Source organism: Amphiura filiformis, chromosome 10, assembly GCF_039555335.1.
Source record: "Amphiura filiformis chromosome 10, Afil_fr2py, whole genome shotgun sequence".
In the NCBI taxonomy this organism is placed as follows: Eukaryota; Metazoa; Echinodermata; class Ophiuroidea; order Amphilepidida; family Amphiuridae; genus Amphiura; species Amphiura filiformis.
The window spans coordinates 41065226-41086914 of record NC_092637.1 but is presented as its reverse complement, the minus strand read 5'-3'; the positions used below and the strand labels follow the sequence as shown (position 1 = coordinate 41086914).

Below are 21689 nucleotides of genomic sequence, written 5' to 3'. Positions count from 1 at the left end.
AGCGCGTATATCATTAGTGGTGTCGTCAGCAAGTCTTTTGGATCTTGGATGATCTTCAAGGACGCTCATTCCATTCTTGAACTCTGAGAACCATTTCGTTGCTATTGAATACGAAGGACTTCATTACCATTTACAACAACTCTACATTGTTAAAGTTTATTTGAGTTTTCACCACCGTCGGGAGAAATTTCCATGATGACCCTGTATTCACTTCTGGTAGTCCCCGTGAATTCATGGAGGTAGGCTTCTTCTGAAGAGTGTCCTGCCCATATACTGTGATGCAAAATTATAATATCTTTGCAGTAATGTTTTGAAGGAACATGCTTTCAAATGAGACCAAATTCAATACCGTGAGACAAATTAAAATACCGAGTTCTACGAACTTTTTGACCGCCCCTCGTAGCTCTGCTTCCACCCCCATTTATTGTCGACGAGACTTAGCCATCGTACGACCGTAACTTGTTCAGAACCGTTATAGTTTGTGCATATTTATATCTACTATTAACTTATTTAATTTCAAGTATCAAGTGCACCAAGATTGTTTGAAGTACATACCGTGTCAAAACACTCCATACACGTGACTTGGATCGAACCAGAATTTCCACATGGCGTTATCGTTGCTTATACAGTAGGTACCATGAATACAAGAACATTTTTTTAAACAAGTAGTTATTACACCATGTTGCATTTTGGGGATTAAATTTTATAATCCTAGGCCATTACAAAGAAGTATTTAAAAAGTAAAACCACAAGGAGCTTATCAATAATAGTTATTTTCGTTTTTTATACTCTTGTTTTGTTTTGTTTTCCATCCCAGGTGCAAGCCATAGTTATTGAAAAGCCATACGATTCAACTTTTATGCCGACCTCAAATCCTATAATTGACGAGAAAATTGATTCCGATCAAAGAAATTACATATTCTCTAAACTCAAGCCATCCACGAAGTACAAATTGTTAGTGGTTGCTTACTCTGGTAGAGGTAATGGAGACCCTGCCAGCATTCTGCACGTCACTAATCCGGTGACAACAGAAGGTAAAAATGAGTAGCCCTTGCGACAAATGATATCAGGTGATATTGGTAGCTACATATTGATCTGAGAAGATTATAATAGTGCCTTGCAATCTACAAATTATCGTTGAAATGGTTGTCCTTTTTTTTTATCTTTTCAGATTTCGTTGCTTTCGTATCTTTAAACAGCTGTCATATACACCTTTGCCCCCTGGACACTGTAAACCATTATAAACTATATACCAAAATCTATTACATTAGCAGATAGGCGAGGTCTGCTTGTTTGCTGTTGGATATAAATAGTCTTCAAGGAACGGCTCTTTTCAGAGCCGCCGAAACCTTTATATTAGTTAACAGGCGAGATCTGCTTGTTTACTGTTGACAAGGGGCAGTCTTCAGTGAACGGCTCTTTTCAGAGCCATCAGTAGGCAAGAGGCGACCTACATGATTGTCTCTCGTGAATAATTCTGAGCTACTCCTGCCGAAAGCATGACAGTTCCAAACTTGTCGAAACCGCTAAAAACTGATTGTTACGAACCGGTAAAAACCTACTCCACAATATACAATACGTTTTATATGACAAATTTAAGTAAACCCTCTCGAACCTTGCGTGACCTTTGACCTTGAGCCAGTAGGTAGTTTGACAACGTTCAGTTGTCGTTCCTCGTAATATACTAAAAGTATATGCAAGGTTTGCATAACATGAGATATGGCACTTAAATCCTACAACCGAGTTTACTGGTCATAGCATGTTACAATAGGCATTTTGAAGAACTTCATAAAATGGCCTCTAGCAACCTCCGGTGACTTTCTGCCCTTATCTGTGTACAAAATAAAAATAGCCTTGGTCAACAATTAAACAGGCTCAAAATTAAGGTAATCGTGATAAATCTGGGTGTGTGGTGAAGACAAATTTTGACGATGTTATATAACGTTTGTTATAAATAATTGATTTTTTTTTATAAATGCAGATATTTTAAGACCTCCGTCCTTGGGAGCAGTACCAGGAAGTCAAATACAATCTGTCGAAATACAAATACCATTAAGCAAATCTGAATTCGTGAGGTTAGGTCTAAATTTATTATTTCCTAAAGTTTAAAAACTGTTGATCCAAACTCGAGAGAGTTATTTCCTACCATGCGTTTGCAGATGGTTCCTTCATCTTTTATCAATGAGACCTTTTTGACGTTCCATTAGTCTACAAGACTGGGATCAAATAAGGTCATGACCTACTGATCACACATTATCAGTATCGCTGATGCAGGTAGGAATAACTTTTTGTGTTTTTGGATTAAAAAAAATTTAAATATAGCAGCACAGAAAACAACTCTTATGAATATTACTGTTTGTTTTGAATGACTGTAAGTCATCTTACATTACGATTAGAATAAGTTAATTTATAAAAGAATATTGTGAAATCTACTTTTAACCGTGTGTAAGCTTCCATTCGTCACAGAAGCTTTAAGTTAATTTTTTTATTGACACGAGATTATAAGATAAACAGAGAGTTAACATTATTTGTTGGTTAGAAGGCAATATATAGCGATGTAAATATTCAATAGAAAAAGAAAATTAATATGTTTACGATTGTTCCATTTATTCACAGTGACTACCTAGTGGGTGTTGAAGTAGTACCAAACAGACGTAAGAGACAACTCGAAGGATTTGGTCACTACAACATAACGCCTTTGAAATATGTGGCAGCGGAACTGCCCAAATCTGACGTTGAAGATAACCCCATATTCACTGTAGGGGACAACAAAAGTTATGAAGCCTTCTACAACCCACCACTTCAGATGGGTCAAAGATATAAATTCTACACGGCATTTGTTAGTCGAATCAACAAGTCGGTGAGCTAGCATCCGTTTTTAAGAATTACACAATCTGGTTTCTCTTGAAATTGATGTCAAGCAGAAGTAAAACGAAGGTGTACATAGCGACAGCTATAGCTGCACTATATGAACAGAAATATAATTATACAAATTATTTTAATCTTCCATAATATGGTGTCGCTAAATAAAAGGTACTCCAGTCAAATGATATTACATACCACTAGAAACCTACAAAGATGAGAAATTACCCATTTTTGGCGTCAAATGGCAGGCTAGACGAGAAAGGGCGAGGAAAGGCGAGGTAGCTTATAAAAAAGTCAAGCAATGGCGAGGTTGATATAACTAAGTTTTGCTCATATCCTGGGCAAGTTTGGAGAGGAAATTTTTGATGGGTTACTTCGACTTTTCTCGCCTTTTCTTGCCTAGCCTCGCCATTTCTCGTGTACACTCCCTTTTACTTCAAAGTTGACTTTATCTTTGAATTCCGTTATATCTTACAGAGGAGAATCATTTCCTGGTCAGAAGGCACCTCCGTAATGTTATCCTTAATAAAAGGTAGCGATTTTTGCTATTGTATTTTATGATATTTCTATTAATATAAAAATGACAACTGAATTTCAAGATATTATGGACATATGATTACAATTTGGTGAGCTCTTTCATGGATAATTGAACTTTTTATTTATAAAACATGTTTTTGTTGTTTCCCATAGTATCGGAAAATGTTTTTGTTTTGTTTTTCTTTTTCTCTTGTACAAGTATAGAAGGCGATAGCAACAATGGAAGTGCTTCGTTTCCACTGGTGATACCAATAGCTGTTGTTGTCGTCGTGCTCGTATTGTTGGTAGTGGCTGTTTTGTACCTATTGAATCGAAGGTGATTCTCCTCCTAGACTGATGAATATCGATTCTCAGTTTCCTGTAACCCATCCCGGTCCTGGAAAATTGTCAGTCAACATTTTCAGATATGTCATTATCTTAAGCTATAGAGAAACATAAATTATTTAAAAATTTTCCTCGCAAAGAAAAACGCAATCTTAGCATAGGGGTCATAATTCACTCAACTGACATCATGACATCGTTCGTGGCTAGCGGTGCACTTCTGCTATCCTTTACCATGGACATGATGCGCCACAATCATAAAATGAACCGTGAAACTGGGAATTGACTTTACATGTTTAGTATCTTGTACAATAACGTTTCTTTCTTATATCTTGTGGAATAAGATTTATATGCATGGTAAAGCTTTCTTGGCGAGTTTAGGCACAAATCATACATTCTACAGGGCGCCGTAAATTAGACAATTTCCCGAAAACGGTAGCCTTTAGACAAATTCTTTGTCACGTTTAAATGACTCTTTATTCGGTTTGAGACCCCACTACATTCACAAGACGTGTACACAGGCGTCAAAAAGGTGATTGTTTCAAATTTGGTGTCATTGTAAAGGGGAATACAGTAGCTATCCATAGATATGCAACACGATCTGAACATGTCACAAATAATATGAGATATAGATGTTTGAAAATACTTTCCAAACTTTTGTTGAGGAGTTTACGTAAGTTAACATTTATATTATTAAGTGATTTTAACTATTGATTTGGATCTTAGCAAGTAGATGTGGCCAGAGTTACCAGTATATATGATTAAACAATACACTTTACAATACGTAAACGTAAATTGTTTATACATTTGTGTCAAAAAAGTACTAATTGGAGAAAATTTTTACTTGAATCAGATAACGTTGAAATTGAGTAATTTAATATAAAAAGTTCAATTAAGCTATAAACTACTCCTATATATTTGCAGGAGAAAACGAAGTAAACAAAATCAAGAAGAACAAAGCAACCACTCTGGCATGGTGTTATCGCCGTCACATAATGTGGGTAAGTTTAAGGAATCGGATATTAACGTTTGCACAGTATACAGTATTTGTGGAAGCTGAGAGTACACCTGACCTGTTGAATGGCATTCTGAATACGAGAAATGTCATATATTTTTTTTAATTCCCGATATGATACACATTTTATGACACATTATTAAAATTTAATATTTATAATTTCTTTTTTATATTTAACAGTCCTCGAAGTAATCTTTATAAATGATATGTACTTAAAGTGTATGTACCTGGGATGAAAAGCCGATGGTCTATTGAAAAATTTTCCCTTTAATATTGAAGACATACATTTTTCCCCAAAAGACCTAAAGCTATATTTATCAAAGTTGTTTTCTTTTAATGAAGCCGCTGTTGAACATGCAGATGATTCCAATTGTGAAGAAACTAACGTGGACGAAACGCCATGTCGGTCCACCACACCGGACATTAAACATGTTAAAGAAGAAACGAGACCACCAGCCCCTTCAACTAAACCAAAAGCGACGGTATCACCTGCCATTCTAACTCAAGTTGGCCCCATTAAAATAGAAATGTTTGAGAACTATGTTCTGGCAAAGAGGGAGAGTCAAACTAACTCATTCGCTGTGGACTTTATGGTAAGTTAACCTTTATTACACATCAAACAGGAAATAAATGTCCACCTCAGCTAAGTCACATACATGCCAATACGATATAATAGTGAACTTAAGGTGGTACTACACCCCCTGATAATTGGTTTGACTAATTTTGAATTTTTGCAAATAACTACACACCGGTAACAAAAGTAATGTATATTATAGGGGCAAGGAATCCAATTACTTCACTGAAATTTCTGTGATTCAAGACAAGTGGTTCATTATACGTATTTTTAAGAAATGAGGTAGCGGTACATCTTTTCTTGTCATAAATAACGTACCGCTTGACTAGAGTCACTGAAATTCCAGTGTAGTAACTGGATTCCTTGTCCCTATAATATACATAATTTTTGTTACCAGTCTGTTATTTTTTTGAGAAAATTCAAAATAAACATAACTTTTGTTACCAGTGTGTTATTATTTTTTATTTATTTCTGAAAACCTTAATTTTAAGAGTTAAAAAGTGAATAGAGACTACTTTTTTACCTCAGGGTTGTCACTTTTCAAAACCTGGTGTAAATGTTGGTTAGCAGTTCTGGTTTAGATATGAAATTAAAACATTCAGAATTAAAATGTAATAATATGGTCACCAATTATCAATACACGTTTCGTGATAACGAACTCAAACGCTTTACGTGGTTACAGTAAAAACAAAGCACGATGCTTCTTTAACCGTACTTCCTTTATCACGTGTATGCCCAACTTTGAACGATGATAAATATAGATTATGTAAGGATGATGATATTTTATCGTAATATTTTTAACAACATCAATAAAACTAAAATCAACTTGGCCAAATTTTGACCTATAACAGTTCCTCTTTGCTGTAAAATGTATCAAAGTTCCTCATTATACAAAACTACGTTGGCCTTGTGATTATGCCAAAAACCGCACTATTAGGAACGTAGCCATGAATCAAAGTCAGGTTAGAAGTGCTCATTTTGTTTAATGCATGATTAATGTTTCCGTGTTGACTCATAAAACTGATATTGATGAATTTACTTTTATATAGCCATGACTCAGATACATGAAAATTAGTATGATAATGTACTCATAAAATATATTCAATTTGATTGACTTTTATAATGTTTGCAAAGTAAACTAATATAGCGATCATTTATTTCCACCATATATTCGACATAACATATAATTGATTTTCTTGTGTACATTTTGATGAGCTCAATATTTATTGACAGTCATTTTGAACGTTGTCGAAGGTCTATGGTATAAATGACTGAAAGATTTGCAATCTACCAAAGAACTCAACCGGGTCATTGTGACAATCAATTTTATAGAGTGATACGAGATATTGCATTTTTTTAGGTTATGCGTTATATTGTTGGTCGAAGCAACAAAAAAATGTAGTGCATACCATCTTGTGAATGGTAGTGAGCTTTAGCAAAAATTGCATTGCTCAATTAATAGCGAGCATGTAGAAAAGTATATCTGTGATATTTGAAAATATCACAGATATACTTTTGTACAGTAGGTCCTGTGGTTCTTGAGTTATGTTGTAAAGAAGTCTGAAACAATAACACTTTTGTAAAACTTACATAACTCATTAACAACAATAAATTAAGCAAGTTTTCAAAATATATGATTTGTAGAATGAACTTTTGCAAAACACCAAAGTGTTATTTTTCAATAATATATTGATTCAGGTAATGAAAATCGATTTTTTTTGGCTCCTTCGACCAACAATACCTGGTATACCCTTAAATTTGTAAGCAGTATCATTCAAAATAAAAGGCAGGATGTTTAAAGTCTTTGTTTATGCAATTTGCATGGTTACGCCTCGAACATAAAAACTAATATCAATAATGATGAATGTGTTTTATGTCTTCTTGGGTGGTTTCAATTATACAGACACTTCCTGGTGATAATCTTCATCCCTGGCATGCTGCAAAGAAGAAGGAAAATAAATTGAAAAATAGATATGGTAACATTACCACATGTGAGTAATTGTCAATAACGCAAACAATGGAAACAAATATTATTGTTACTCATAGATCATCGATACAAACAAATTAGTATAATGATTGTCTGCAGTTTGTCTTTTAAATTAGTTCCTTGTTAGATAAGCGGTGGTTTCATAACTTTTATTAATGTATTATATCGAAAGTGGATAACGCTAATGAAGCCAATCGAAATATTTTTCTGTGAAAAGCAGATTACATCAGTTTCGCAGTTTAATTTTTTTAGGATTTGAAGAGAGATAGAGATGATCTACACGCTTCAATCCTACGAGGGCGTAAATCAATGCGAGATACAATGGCAAATGCAAGGATTACAAAAGAGGATGCGAGTCCGACATATTTATAGTATAAAATCAGATAGAAGCTTGGGACTGGCATAAGTCAGAAAAAAACATACGCATAAGTATTTAGTTTAGATTCAGTAAAACGGCAACTAAGGTGTTAAGAGTATACTAGGTAGTGTTGGTCGAAGCAACCAAAAAAAATCGTTTTTCATTATTTAAATCAATATATTATTGAAAAATAACACTTTGATGTTTTGCAAAAGTTCGTTCTACAAATCATATACTTTGAAAACTTGCTTGGTTTTTTGTTGTTAATGAGTTACGTACGTTTTACAACATAACTCAAGAACCACAAGATCTACAAAAGTATATCTGTGATATTTGAATTCTTCTACACGCTTGCTATGAAATGATCAATACAATTGTTGCCAAAGCAGATGCTGTGAACTACCACTGAATCGCAACAGTTTAAAATAGTTGTTAACTTTAAATCGCTTTACCTTGTATCGATTCCCTCTGGTTCTGAACTTTTCTCTCACCTATTAGACCTATGGTCCGTATGCCTTACTCGAAGCAGTAAATTTAAATCTAAATCAATTTATCAAAAACTGCTTATTTTTACAGGAATCTGTTATGCTAGTTGTATTCCTTGCAACATTTCATTTCAGAAGCTGTATACTTTTATATGCTTACCGATACCATCATTATGTTTAAAGATACAATAAAAAAATAACAATATCTAAATTATTGCCTCGAGGAAGGCATACTGAGTACAGTCCACCCAAGCTTGTCTATCTGTTTACAATAAATTTAAGAATAAGTAACCCTATGAGGGGGTGCCAACCCCTTAAGTTCTTTTCGTCCGGTATACTGAACTTTTATGTTTATATCCAAATGACTTAATCTCATTGTAGATCCATCCATGCGCTCGGGTATAGGGATGACTTTCATAGTCGAACTTTAAGAGCTTTTAAGGGGGGAGAGAAGCCCGTCATAAACTTCTACAGTAAAATACCTGGCTTTATGTTATTTTATTGTTCAGAGGGAAATGGACTTTAAACTTGGTGCTTATCTTAAAATAGGCATATCCATTCACATTTAGCAGAAAATGCGGTGAAAATTAAATGTTCATGGGTTCTTTAGCAGGAAATTAAGTTTGCCTATGCTTTTGTACATATCCCGAATGCTGCGATAGCGCTCACAGTATGACGTCATTGCAATATTACACTCCTCTTCCCAGTTTTTCATTTTACATCTTCGTACGTTCTTTATACAGCAAAGAAATATTTAAACTGTTTAAAAATTAAATAACAAATTTAAAACTGGCACTTAAACCCACCCGAGTTGCTAACAAATACTTTTTGCTGTAGATGGACTTGTTTTTGCCTTACCTGCCTGTATTTCTTTTACTGCAATAAAAAATAATACGTACTTTATAAACTGGTTTGTCGATTCTTCCACCAGATGATAATTCCCGTGTTGTACTGACTCCTCTGGAAGGTGATCCACACTCTGATTTTATCAATGCAAGCTTCATAGATGTAAGCATTCCATCGCAAATTTAAAAATGTCTTTACGTACTTAATATACCTTGATCACTATGACACTATAAAGGGCCGATGGAAACTCCGAAATAGCAGTTGACAGCAAATTGAGCTGCTTATGATAACTTATCAATCAATTCGTAGAATAGTTAAGCGAAACAATGCTGTACAAAATGTATCTCAGCGTGGTATTAATGCTTTAGGCTTTCAAATCCCTTAGATTTTTTTTCATGTCTGTTACGCCTTAGGGATTTGACAAAGGGATTTCCCTTTCGCAAGAGGGATTTGTTTGGACGCTTCGCCTTACAAGTATTGCTATAATACAGGGAGCCAGTCTAGGCGTGTTATGTAATTATGCATTAAATATACCTTTTATAATTACTATCTAAGACAAAAAAAAAAGTAATAAAGATAATCTTATATTTTTCAGAGTGTTTACGAGAGTGATAGATATATCGCCAGTCAAGGTAAATTCGAATTTATTCCAAGAACATTATTAGAACTACTAAAGTGTTTCGCTCACTTACTTGGATATACTTATTATACTAGTGTGCGTGTAGTTAGAAGCGCTTACCTATACTCGATTCAAGATGCGGTTCGAAATTGTCTTATCATTAAATAGCATCATGTTTGTAGTATGCGACTTTACTGTTCATTTTAGTTATAATGAACCTCGTTGTTGATAAACATGAATCATCTTAAACTCTTATGTTGCATATTTTAATACAGGGCCAAACACAGCCTCGATAGACGATTTCTGGCGGATGATATGGCAGCATAAAATCAAGAAAGTAGTCATGCTTACTTTGATTTTTGAGAGTGGAAAGGTATGATGACTGAAATATATGACCTTTGTAAATAGTATAGTTATATAGGTAGAGAAGGACAACGTGTTTGTTATTGGACAACAATTGCTATTCGTGGGGATAGGCTCTGGACACAATATTGTAAGTTTTGCATGTTTTGTTCTGACGTAGTCGGCGCAAATCATGACGGAAGATTGCCAGTGGTCTCTCCATGATCGCCTTCAGGTATCCCAGTTTCCTTCTTAACCTACCATTTTTACCTACGATACTGTGTTATTCATAGGCAAAATGCAACCAGTATTGGCCTGACCAAAAGGTAGTGATAGGAAGTGTCACAGTAACACCTAAAAAGGAAGAGAAATTTGTTGATTTTGTCATCAGGAGCTTTCAACTTGAGCAGGTAAAGAACGTAATTAGCACTTATGTATGTATAATGGCTATGATCATGGTCAGAGAAAATTTTGTGAATTTGTGCGGAACCATTCCCTAAACAAATTAAGTACCTCTCTACGTGTATTTACAGCCACCCATCCATCAAAACTTACCCAAAACATTTAGCGCCTAAACAAAATAGCACACACCCATAAAGATACCAACCTAAAGACACATTTCCATGAAGTGTATGTAATTGTGCATAATGCGAACTCGTTTGGAGATTATGGTACCAAGAACAGCAATATACTCACTACGGTTAATCTTGCAATTTTTGGTCAATCCGTGACTACAATTGAGTTTTTAATGTGTATTTCCTATGTAGTTGTATTAATGTATTAATGTATTTATTGTGTGATTAACTTATAATAAAATAAAACTTGTAAAGGTTTCAAGCGGAGAAGTACGTGAGCTACGACAGTTTCATTATATTAACTGGCCAGACATGGGTGTGCCGCAGTGTCCGTGTCTTCTCAACTTTATGAATGCTGTCGATAGCTTCAAGCCAGAGGATATTGGGCCTCCTGTTATACATTGCAGGTATGATAATAGCCTACACAGTCTGTATTCTTATGAATAGAAGCAGAATTTTCATTGTATAATTTTCATTGTTACATAGGAAAAAAAAAAGATCATGGCAACAATGTTATTATGCAATGGAAATAGTAACGTTTCAGCTAACAGAAACACTTTACTTTTTTTTCATTACTAGTTCAGGGTCAAATGCTACGCTTAATTAACCTCTTGGCATCCATATTGTAATTAGGAGGTCATCGGTTCCTTGTACAGTTTGTTAAGTTGCGTAGTTGTATTTCTCATGCAAGAAAACATATAATTAGACACCAAAATCACCGAAATCGGACGTTGTTTACTATGGTCAGAATTCAAAAAGGTCGTTGACCTATGAACATTTTCGTCATAGCGCCCTCGTGAAAGGTCTGACACATAACAAACTATACATTTTTGGAGTCCTCATGACCAAACGAGTAATTTGATATATTACTTGACATAATTGGATGTAACCTTGATTGACCCCTCCCCAAAATGCCCGAAAGTTTCAGGAGGTGAGCCCAAGCTAAATTGATTCAGAATCAATCAAAGATCCTAAAATAACTTTCAAATCTTTGTTCTATGAGTTGGTCACGAACTCTACACTACGGTCTTCTACTATTAGCACTAATACCTGAAGAATACCCGAAATAAATGTTAGGTGTGTTTTTTTTTAAGTACCGTATGTGATGCTATCGAGCGCTTTTGAAAACATGAAATTGTACTGTAATCCGGCGCGTTACCAACTGAGCTAATGGGGTTGAGACACAAATTTGCAGGTGAGGTTTACTTGTTCGTATATTACTATGTGTATCGATGATTTGCTCAAAACCCTTTACACTTTTGTGGATGGGGCTCTTCACGTTTGCGTGTTTTAAAAGTGCTCGATAGTAAGAACATTGGTATTGGACAATCAATCAAAACATGTCAAAAAAAAGTAAACGCCTTGCACTTAAGCAGAACGTTTTTATTCATATTGGACGATCCTGTCACATAATATTCTTACACGTGGTTTATGAATGATATGTTGCTTTGAGCTTGTTTGGAGTTCAATGTACTGCGAAGAGACGAGACGAGAATGTGTCTTTGCTTGTGTGTGCCAAGAACACAAATATGTGAAGTTGTTAATGATTTATGATTCTTATAATGCAAGTGCTGGTGTCGGCAGAACTGGTAGCTACATTGCTATTGACGCCATGAAGGAGCAGGCTAACAAAGATGGCGTCATCGATGTATATGATTTTGTCTCCAAGATGAGAAACAAGAGAATGAAAATGGTACAGACTTCGGTAAGTTGTGTCAATGAACCTTTTTTAATACGTTGTATGTAAACTTATTTCATATGTCTTACCTTCTGTGCTGTTTATCAAAACTAGTTTGTAATTTTAAGCACTTTCTGTTTAACTTCACACATGTTCGTTAAAACCCAGCAGGGGTCTAATTTTCCCTCAAACTTTCTTCTTAAAGTAATTGTTCCGTAATTTGATTTTGAATACATTGAGTTAATTACTTTCTTGAAATTATAATACCAAAAAATCCGACATTATATCCGTCTACTTTTTAATGTTTTTCTATACATTGATTTTGTTCTTTAAAAGGCACAATACCGGTTCATATTTGACACTCTTGTTGATTACCTCAAATGTGGAGACACCGCAATCCCCATGACTACCTTCAAAGCGGAATTCAAGAAACTTAGTACCAAGGACAAGAAATCGCGACAATCTGGTTTGGAGAAACAGTTTAAGGTGATACGATGTGATAGCCGCCCTCTGTGGAAGCTCGTTTGTTTATTAATCAGGGGAATTTTTAGAGTAGAATGTTACTGAGACAATCCGACCTTTTGCAATTCAACACAACTGAAAATGCCATAGAGACAAATAAAAATCAGGCATTTAATATTTCGTATAATGTTTCGTATTATTCTGTAGCTATACACTATTTTAAAAATCTAGTCGCATAATATTAAATGCCACGTCGGGGTGTCTATACAAGAAGTACGTTAAGCATCGACAATAGCATTTTTAGAGCGGACAGCATAAGTTGGAATATCTGCATGTTTGTCTATTCAAACTTGAATTTTGGATTTTGTCAATTTTTGATGGTTTATATCTTGATTAATGCCATATTAGAACATTTGCTGAGAAGAACGCCCTCAAAAAATTATTTAAATTCTGGTTTTTACACAATTGTAATGTACTTTAGTCAATATAGATACTCAGCAAAATTCAAGACTTTAGGTGCTGTAGTTTTGTCAAAATCCGAGATTTTGAATAAAACGATGGAACCAGCGTTTTATTATTACGATGGAAATATTAGTCGAACACGTATGCACAGTACGAACACGGCATGAGGGACACACATACACACACACACACACCCAGAGGATCGTACCGTATTACAACCGCGTGAGTAACAAGCATGGGCGCTAGTAGTAAATTCCAATTTTCTATGTTTTACCTCACTAGTTCGGCTCAAAATTAAAAGAGGACATATCTGACTGTAAAAGCTAACATTTTATGAAAAATAAATACTAATCCATTTTTACAGAAATGTTATAATATGGCTTTAATACTCAAGCTTTTTATTGGATGTTGTATTCGTTTCAGGTTATAGAGAAACTGACAGTTTGGCCAACTGAAGACAAATACAAGGGTGGACTCGATCCAATCAACAGAGAGAAGAACAGATTCCAAGACATTGTACCATGTTAGTAAACATTAACATTATTTGGTAACTTCTTTCTATTCTATGGTGCACTTTCAAAGGATGTTATACCCTATATTTATAAAAAAAATAATATGGACCCTCTATTTGAGTTAGCTAATAGTTTGGAAGACTAATATTTTGACACCTACATCTATTATAATATAATTATAAATACAATACGTGTCATGTCAAAAGCAGACACTTTTGGGCAGGATCGTAAATGGAGAAATAGCCAAAAATCTGCTCGGGGTGATTTTTTTCACAATTTGGGTTTGTTGCGAATTTGTGATGTTATTAATGTTAAAAATATTGTCTGATAGTTTCAGACTGGAATATAACTGGCATCTTGTATTTTTGAGACATTTTTCAAGGTAATTCCTACTCTCAACATTGTCAATAATATTTTTAAAGCCGATATCCCAATTTCCAATTTTATATTACCATAACTTACTAACTCATTATCTTCGCTTAGGAATGTCCGATTTCATTGGGGAAAATGGCGTTATGGAGCAAAATATCTCTATATTTAAGATATGTAAAAACCTCAAAATTTATAACCTGCCCCAAAGTGTCTGATTTTGACATGACACGTCACATATAATGATATTTTCATTTGTCAATAATATTGTTTCACCTGTTACAGTGGATCGTAGTCGGCCGTACTTGATGACAGAAGTAGATGCCAACAGCACGAATTACATTAATGCTGCTTACATTGACGTAAGTGTAAGAAACTTTTGACCAGTTAACACTATTGCATAGTAAAACAGCTTTATGGGCTTTTTAAATTTTGAAAATATATCATTTTTTTGTTAAGCTGTTAAGAACATACCTGATTCTGAATCCGTTCTACATGTACTCAAATATCTTTTTTTTTTCATCATTTCAAATTCATAATACAAATAAAAACAGATATAATGAAAAGGAACCCAGTTTATAGGCCCGACATGAGGGTTGAGAAGGTAACCCCAGGTTCAAACGTCCACAGGCATATTAATCAACAGCACAATACGACTAAATAATTGCAGGTTATAAAAGAAAACATCAAAAACATTAATTTTAGAAAAATATATAGTATTGTATTAAGTATTATAAGTATTGTACACGCAGTGCACACAGTTTCATTAGTATTGAGATATACATGTAGGAATTACTTTTTGAGTATATTTCTTATTCTTATAAGTAAACTATTGCACGACTGTATTTGAAGCATATATCATACATATTGTACAAATACTTTGTAAAACGCTCGTCTGGATTTACTAATTATTATACCTAATCATCTGAGACGCATCATCAAGCCGACTGGTCTGCAATGTTTATAAACAACGGTTAGGACATATTTCAGGTAACCACGTGTCACTTTTCACTATAATTTGCTGCCCTAGCTATACTTTTAAAACGCGTACCCACAAGAGCGTCCTGCAGTTTGCCAGTGTATGTCACCTTATCTAATAGAAAGGTGCACGTCATGAATGAACTATTGCATCATTCCTGAGAATATTGTAGACAGAGTATCCATCCTGTTTATTCTCCTGACACGTGATTTTACAGGGTTATCGGACAAAGGACAAATTCTTCGTGACACAAGCACCGCTGCCGGAAACAGTTGCTGACATTTGGAGAATGGCTTATGATCACAAATCAAATGTAATAGTTATGCTAAATACATTTGACCCCAAAGATCTTGTAAGTATGCATAATTTATTGGACGAGGATGTATGTCGGGAACCGGGTCAAAGTCGTGCATCCCGGTCGAAATCCAAATTACGTTATCATGGTTAACGTGTGAGGATTATACAGCCTGTCTCAAGTGTGTGCAAGTGAAAAGCGCCCTCTCTGGCAATTAGAAAATATCGTTGTGACATGATGCTTACATCAACATCAAGGGCGTTGTCTTAGCTCTCAAATGCCGTTTGTTCTGTTCAATTTGCTTGTTTTAATCTCGAGGTATGTTTAGTTAAAGACGAAAGGGTAAAATCACAATTGTGCCACTTTTACTACATGTACTAGGGAAGAGGGCTTATATGTAACAGTGATAGCATCATGGTTATCAAGAGTTCCTTCGTAAAATCAAAAGAATGCATCAATTACACAATACAAAAATGTTCTGACTGTTTTTACTGTTTTATCATGATGCAGGAATGATGATTCTCTTTTTCCACTTAAAAGAGATTAAAAGATAAATAAATATTTCACATTCTGCTGTAAAAAAAATAAATACATGTGCATGTCAATGATTTTATCATGGTAAATACTGTTCTCTTAGTCACTTCAGACATGTTAAAAGGCAAACAAATATTGCGCACTTATCAATTTTATAGGTTAATGAACGCGTATTACTTGTTGGGAGAAATATTAGACAAAATAATGCACGCGCGCTGATGTTGATGCGTCTAATGCATGCGCCCCGAAAGGGGAGTGCATTAGACGCATCAACATCAGCTATCATTGATTTACATGTACAGCTCTCTTCCCTAGTAAAAGTGGCACAATTGTGATTTTACCCTTTCGTGGTTAAATAAATATATCTCAAAACTGGAACAAGCAAAGTGAACAGAACAAACGGCATTTGAGAGCTAAGACTGCGCCCGTGACGTTGATGGAAGCATCTTGTCACAACGGTAATTTCCAATTGCCAAAGAGGGCGCTTTTCACTTGCACAAGTTTTTTTTTAGACAGGCTGTACATCGATTGACTAGAAACAGTAAGTTGGATTTGTCATTGTGAAATTCAAAAATTATTGAAATATTATGCATGACGAGCATCTGCATCTATTTGCTATTATCACCTGGTAGATGTTATTCCACACAGAATTTAGTGCGTCAAGGAGCATATTTCAAAGAGCATAAACAAGGAGAGGGAGAGTGAACCGCGAAAGATGTAAAATCCATCATTACAGCCTGCCGTTAGTAATATTATTGCCTTTTTATTTTACACCAGACTACGATCAAGTATTGGCCCTATGCCGGAGGTACCGCCATCTTTGGACCAATACGAGTGTGTTGTACAGAGGAAGATGCCGATAGTGTACCCGGTGTTACAGTCAGATCCTTTAATGTGTCGAATGCAAGAGAAAAGGTACTATAATTTTGTATTAAGCCTAACATCCCGCCTAACACTGAACACCGCTTTTTGCTATCGGAAGTTGAAGAATAAACAAAAAAGGAGAGAAGATGAACAAAGAAGTCACTTGATACCCCCGGGATGCGAACGTAAGACCCCGCTCGCGTGCCAAGCACACGATCATCGACCGTTAGCCAAAGTGGTTTCGGTGGCCCGGCCAGCGGCTCCGTGAGCATAGCACTTAGATGATTATGTTATGGCATCACAAGTGATTCATGCATGCGCAGTGGTTATCATCGCGGTATTTTAGAAAGAAAGAAAGAAAGAAAGAAAGAAAGAAAGAAAAGGAAACAAAGAAAGAGAGAAAGAAAGAATGAACGAAAGAAAGAAAGAAAATGAATGAATGAATGAATGAATGAATGAATGAATGAATGAATGAATGAATGAATGAATGAATGAATGAACGAAAGAAGAAAGGAAAGGAATAAACCATGGAACTACTAATTATTGGTGGGTGAATAATTGATTCAGGCTACTGAATGAATGAACGAAACAAACGAGAATACTAAAAAGGAACAATAAGGGACGTAATCGTTCTTAAATGAAATCAAGAAAAAATATAATCATACTACTAGGGTATATTTTAACGTTAGATGATATCATTTTCTTGTATTGATATTTCAGGAAAATGGGAACAGAATTGTGCGTCAATTTTGCTTGGAGAATTGGAGGGTTGGAAAAGACGCGCCATCTTCGGCAGACTCTCTACTTGACCTCATTCAGAGTCTCAAAGAGTACCTACAGCAACAAGAAACTCAACAGCGCGTAACTGTACATTGCATGTAAGTCTCTATAGGCATATCCAATATAGCCAACATGGTAATAAAGAGAGATTGTTAATCCCACCGTATTCCAGTGGCGTAACGTCATAGGGGCGGGGGGGGGGGGCCACGTGCCCCCAATCGATCTCAAATTTCAAAAAATCCCATAGGAAAATGGCCGAAAAACGGCTTGTGCCCCCCAATCAGACCCCTCCCCCACCAATCATGGTCGGTACCCCCCCCCCCCTATGATGACCCACGTTGCGCCACTGCCGTATTCTCTAGAAAACAATTTTGTTAACATGTGATGATGTAATAAGGAATGGAGCAACGAAGGACTTGCACCTGCAGGAAGGAGCTGGGCAGGTCATAGTGTGCACAAAGGATCAAATACCATTTCCACGTTATCACAACGCTTCGGTGATAACCCAAGGACAGAATAAACAGGTACAATAGTATTATTATTTTCGTAAACTTCAAACATCAACAGGAGTTGCTTTGAAATCTACAGAGGAAGTTATAACATAATACACTCGAGCATCTTCCTTTTCTGCTTGGTATAGGAATTCTCTCAGTGTGTCAGGAGGCGCTCTGGAACGCTGCTTCAGTGGTTTTCACAAGAATACGCCATCGAGCTCGATGCAGCTCTGGAATTACGATTTGTTTTTCTTGGGGTGTAAAATTTCTCATTGCTTTTCAAGTTGGGGTGCATTCCTTTTCATAGGGAGCAATTTCAAATGCAGGTTTAGAAGTGGTTGAGATTGCCGATATCACAAATATCTCAGGCCTCGAACCTCGATATACTTTTTTGATTATGGGGCCATTTAAACAAATAACTTAACACTTTTAGGTTTGCAGGGGCTACTTTCGATAGCAACCATTGTATCAATTACTACGATCATTTGTCCCTACAAACAACCCACGGCAAAGATAAATCGTTAAGTATTTAGCTTTATCTCCGTTATGCCCTTTCTAATGGTTAAATCTATTATGTCTGGATCCTTGCATTTGTTTTCTTGCCGTAGGAACAGCGTCCAGTAAAATAAATGCTTAAAATGTCATTTTGTGTCCTTTAAAGCTGAATTAAAAACGGCAACCTTCCAACAAAAAGTGTGTTTCGTTTTTGTCTCCTTTTATTAGTGATGGCGTAGGAGCATCGTGTGTTTTCTGTACCATCATGTCCGTTATTGATCAGCTTGAATACAACCAAACTATCGATATCTTCCAGGCCGTTAGACGCCTTCGATTGGTTAGACCACAAGCTGTCAGAAACTTGGTAGGAATTCCAATGTAGCGTGTTGTAACCAAATGAATTATATAATTATATTAGTATATGTTCCAAAATTCGCACACTCTGCGATTAAGATAACGTCAACCTATTGATATACTGTACAATATTTTTAAATTATTGGTATAATGTTGCAGAGATGAAAACAAGCATACTCTTCCGGTGGAAAAGATACAACACAAGTGTACATTCATGTCAAAACGATGCCCTTGTCGGCTGCTACATGCGTCTCTTTTTACACAAATATCTAAGAATAAATACCAGATTTTCTCAAGTAGAGGTCACTTCAAATCATCCCCAAGCCACATGCGCGTATTTTTTTTTTTTTTGGGGGGGCTTTGGGGGCGCCAGCCCCCCGGGGTAAAAGCAGGGGGCGGCGAAAATGAAGGGGCGGCGGAAGAAGAAGTGGCGGCAAAAGAGGGGCGGCAAAAATAAAGGGGGCAGCAAAATGGAATTAGTACGCTTGTGCCTGAAACCCTTTTTTTTTTTCTTTTTTTTTTTTTTGCTCTTCACTTTTTCAAACGACCGAGAAAAAAATTGGGTCAACCTTTTCGGGCTGTTGAGGAAGGGCGGCAAAATTGAATTTTCTTCAGCCCCGGGGTTGGGGCGGCCACGGTACACCACTGCCAAGCCACATGGTTTAAGAATGTTTAATGTATTGGGATCTACTTGAGATGAGTAATGGTGTTTATTCCTTAAAACTGTGGTAAAAAGAGAAACATGTAGCAGCTGACAAGTGCATCGTTTTGATATGGATGTGCACAAATATGCAAACGCCAATTTCGAATACTGCATTTATCGCTAAACCCGAATGAATGATGTCAGTTAATTATCGTCTTTTGCTCCTTTCTCGTAGCGATATTACGGGACAGCGGAGCTTGAATAATATATATCTTTCTAAAGTGCATACCGATTTCAATTTGACAGAATAAGCTTAGCTAGAACTAATTACAAAATAAAACTAGTTAAGAGATTGAGAATGCTGTGTTGCGTATTCTGAATCAATTCTTGGATTGATAATATTGCGTTCTATTCTTTCTACGATTTGGTTCTGTTTATGTTCCTCATACAGACTCAATACACATTCTGCTACAAGGCCATCCAGGCTCATCTGATATCCTCAGCCAGTGTGTATGACAACATCAATCAGCAGAAAGAGGAAACAGAAGATGATGCCCAGATTTATGCAAATGTCGGAGCGGCTTATGATCCTCGAGACGAGGGTCAGATGTACGCAACAGTTAGCCGATAAGAACACCTTCAAAATGAGGAGGAGTAACGCTAGCACCAACGATGCATCTGTCAAGATTTTAGAAGAAAGAGCTACAGAATGTCTTGAAAAAAGTTTTTAAAAATGTTTAAACATGTACAAATGTTTACAGATCTTGGCATAGATAAAATACCAACAAGATCGATGCAACAGTAACAGATAAAGTGTCTTTAAAATAAGGGAAAATGTAACGATAAGTACGAATGACACTTGCAACGGTAGGCAGGAATTTATACAGGGTGTCCCAGAATGATTTGTACCGTGTTTGCAAAAATAACTAAAAATAGAAGACGGGCAGTGTATCTATTTTTGATACCAGCATTATAATGTTGGATATGTCTCCTACTTATTCTGTTAATTTCAGCACGCTACCTTTATTTGTTTTGGCGTGGCATGCAATAATGTAAAATCGATGACAAACGACTCGCATACCTTTGAAAAATGGCACGATACGATTAAATGAAGAACGTGGGATGTTTGGCACAGTATTTCGACGACAACTACTGTTGGGGTTGCGTCTTAAAGCTTGCCGGACAGCTGCAATGTTCGCTCTAGTTCTTACAGTCTTACGAGCACCTGAAGCTTCACTCTGCCGATTCCTGACAGTTCCGTGCTCGTCAAACTTCTTTACGTTATACACTATCGTCTAATGAATCTTCCTTGCGTCTCAACATAGCTGCCGGTTTGCCAGTAAGTTTTTGAAAGAAATCCACGCTGCTGTACAGTATTAATACTTTTCTGTACCACAACCAGTTCGATCTCTGCAAGAGATTTCAAATGACATGGACCTCACACCACAATAACTATATTTAAAACTACCGCCAAAGAGAGAATGGGATTAGGCCACAAATCCTTAATTCCATATAATGATTGCTTCGTAACGTCATAAATAATGGATAGATATCGGTTATTTAGTGGAAATATGAACAGGGCACAACTAAAATACCTGCATAACTTTTTCCAAATAACTTTGTGCTGAACGGTTAGTAATGTTACAGATTTTCAAAATAGGTTGCTTTGTCAAACTTAGAATTCACCACTTTTACGCAAACTTCTATAACTTCTACTAGAAACGTCCAATTTTTAAAATCTAAAAAATCTGAGAAAGCTAAAAATATGTAGAACTTAAAATGCAAAACAATATGACCATTCAACATGCCCTTCATACCTAAAAAATTCCATCTTTCCCGGTACAGATCATTCTGGGACACCCTGTAAAACATATCCATACAAATAATAATTGTTAGTTGGTAAACATGTTAGTTCCAGTCTTAAAAACCTTATACATTTTAAAAACGTTAAAAGTGTGTTGCTTATTGGATTGAAAGTGTTATGAACACACTTTCTAATTCTTGTAAGCAGATAACGCTTCCTGTTATTATAACATGTTGTATATAAGCTTTTTTATATTGCGCATTTATATTCAAAGAGGCAGTCTTACAAAAGGCAGTGTCAACCTAAATAAAATATTTCTAAATTTTTTGTATCTATTATAATTTATAAATTATTTTGTATCTTACAATAATTATCTCACTTGTAGACGCAATTCAGTGTGTAGGGTGTAGGGGTGAGTGAGTGGAGTGGTTGGGTGTAAC

General features: G+C 35.8%; 1 protein-coding gene across 1 annotated transcript; it reads left to right on the top strand.

Moving 5' to 3' along the window:
- The first annotated feature begins 605 nt into the window (after positions 1-605).
- On the top strand, positions 606-20264 carry LOC140161863 (receptor-type tyrosine-protein phosphatase kappa-like). Its single transcript, XM_072185158.1, has 20 exons — positions 606-628; positions 2617-2856; positions 3602-3718; positions 4648-4724; positions 5081-5331; positions 7216-7303; positions 9074-9150; positions 9584-9620; positions 9883-9980; positions 10243-10359; positions 10780-10931; positions 12094-12229; positions 12539-12688; positions 13550-13649; positions 14293-14369; positions 15204-15338; positions 16593-16730; positions 17400-17557; positions 18677-18812; positions 19897-20264. The coding sequence occupies exons 1-20, from the start codon at positions 606-608 to the stop codon at positions 20074-20076; spliced, it is 2487 nt and encodes an 828-aa protein (XP_072041259.1). The 3' UTR covers positions 20077-20264.
- Positions 20265-21689: the final 1425 nt, after the last annotated feature.

Excerpts from the sequence above, each read along its gene's own strand:
- LOC140161863 (XM_072185158.1), top strand. The coding sequence starts at position 606 with ATGGCGTTATCGTTGCTTATACA. Across the intron at positions 15,339-16,592 it reads CATTTGACCCCAAAGATCTT|ACTACGATCAAGTATTGGCC; the intron begins GTAAGTATGCAT and ends ATTTTACACCAG. Across the intron at positions 16,731-17,399 it reads TGTCGAATGCAAGAGAAAAG|GAAAATGGGAACAGAATTGT; the intron begins GTACTATAATTT and ends TTGATATTTCAG.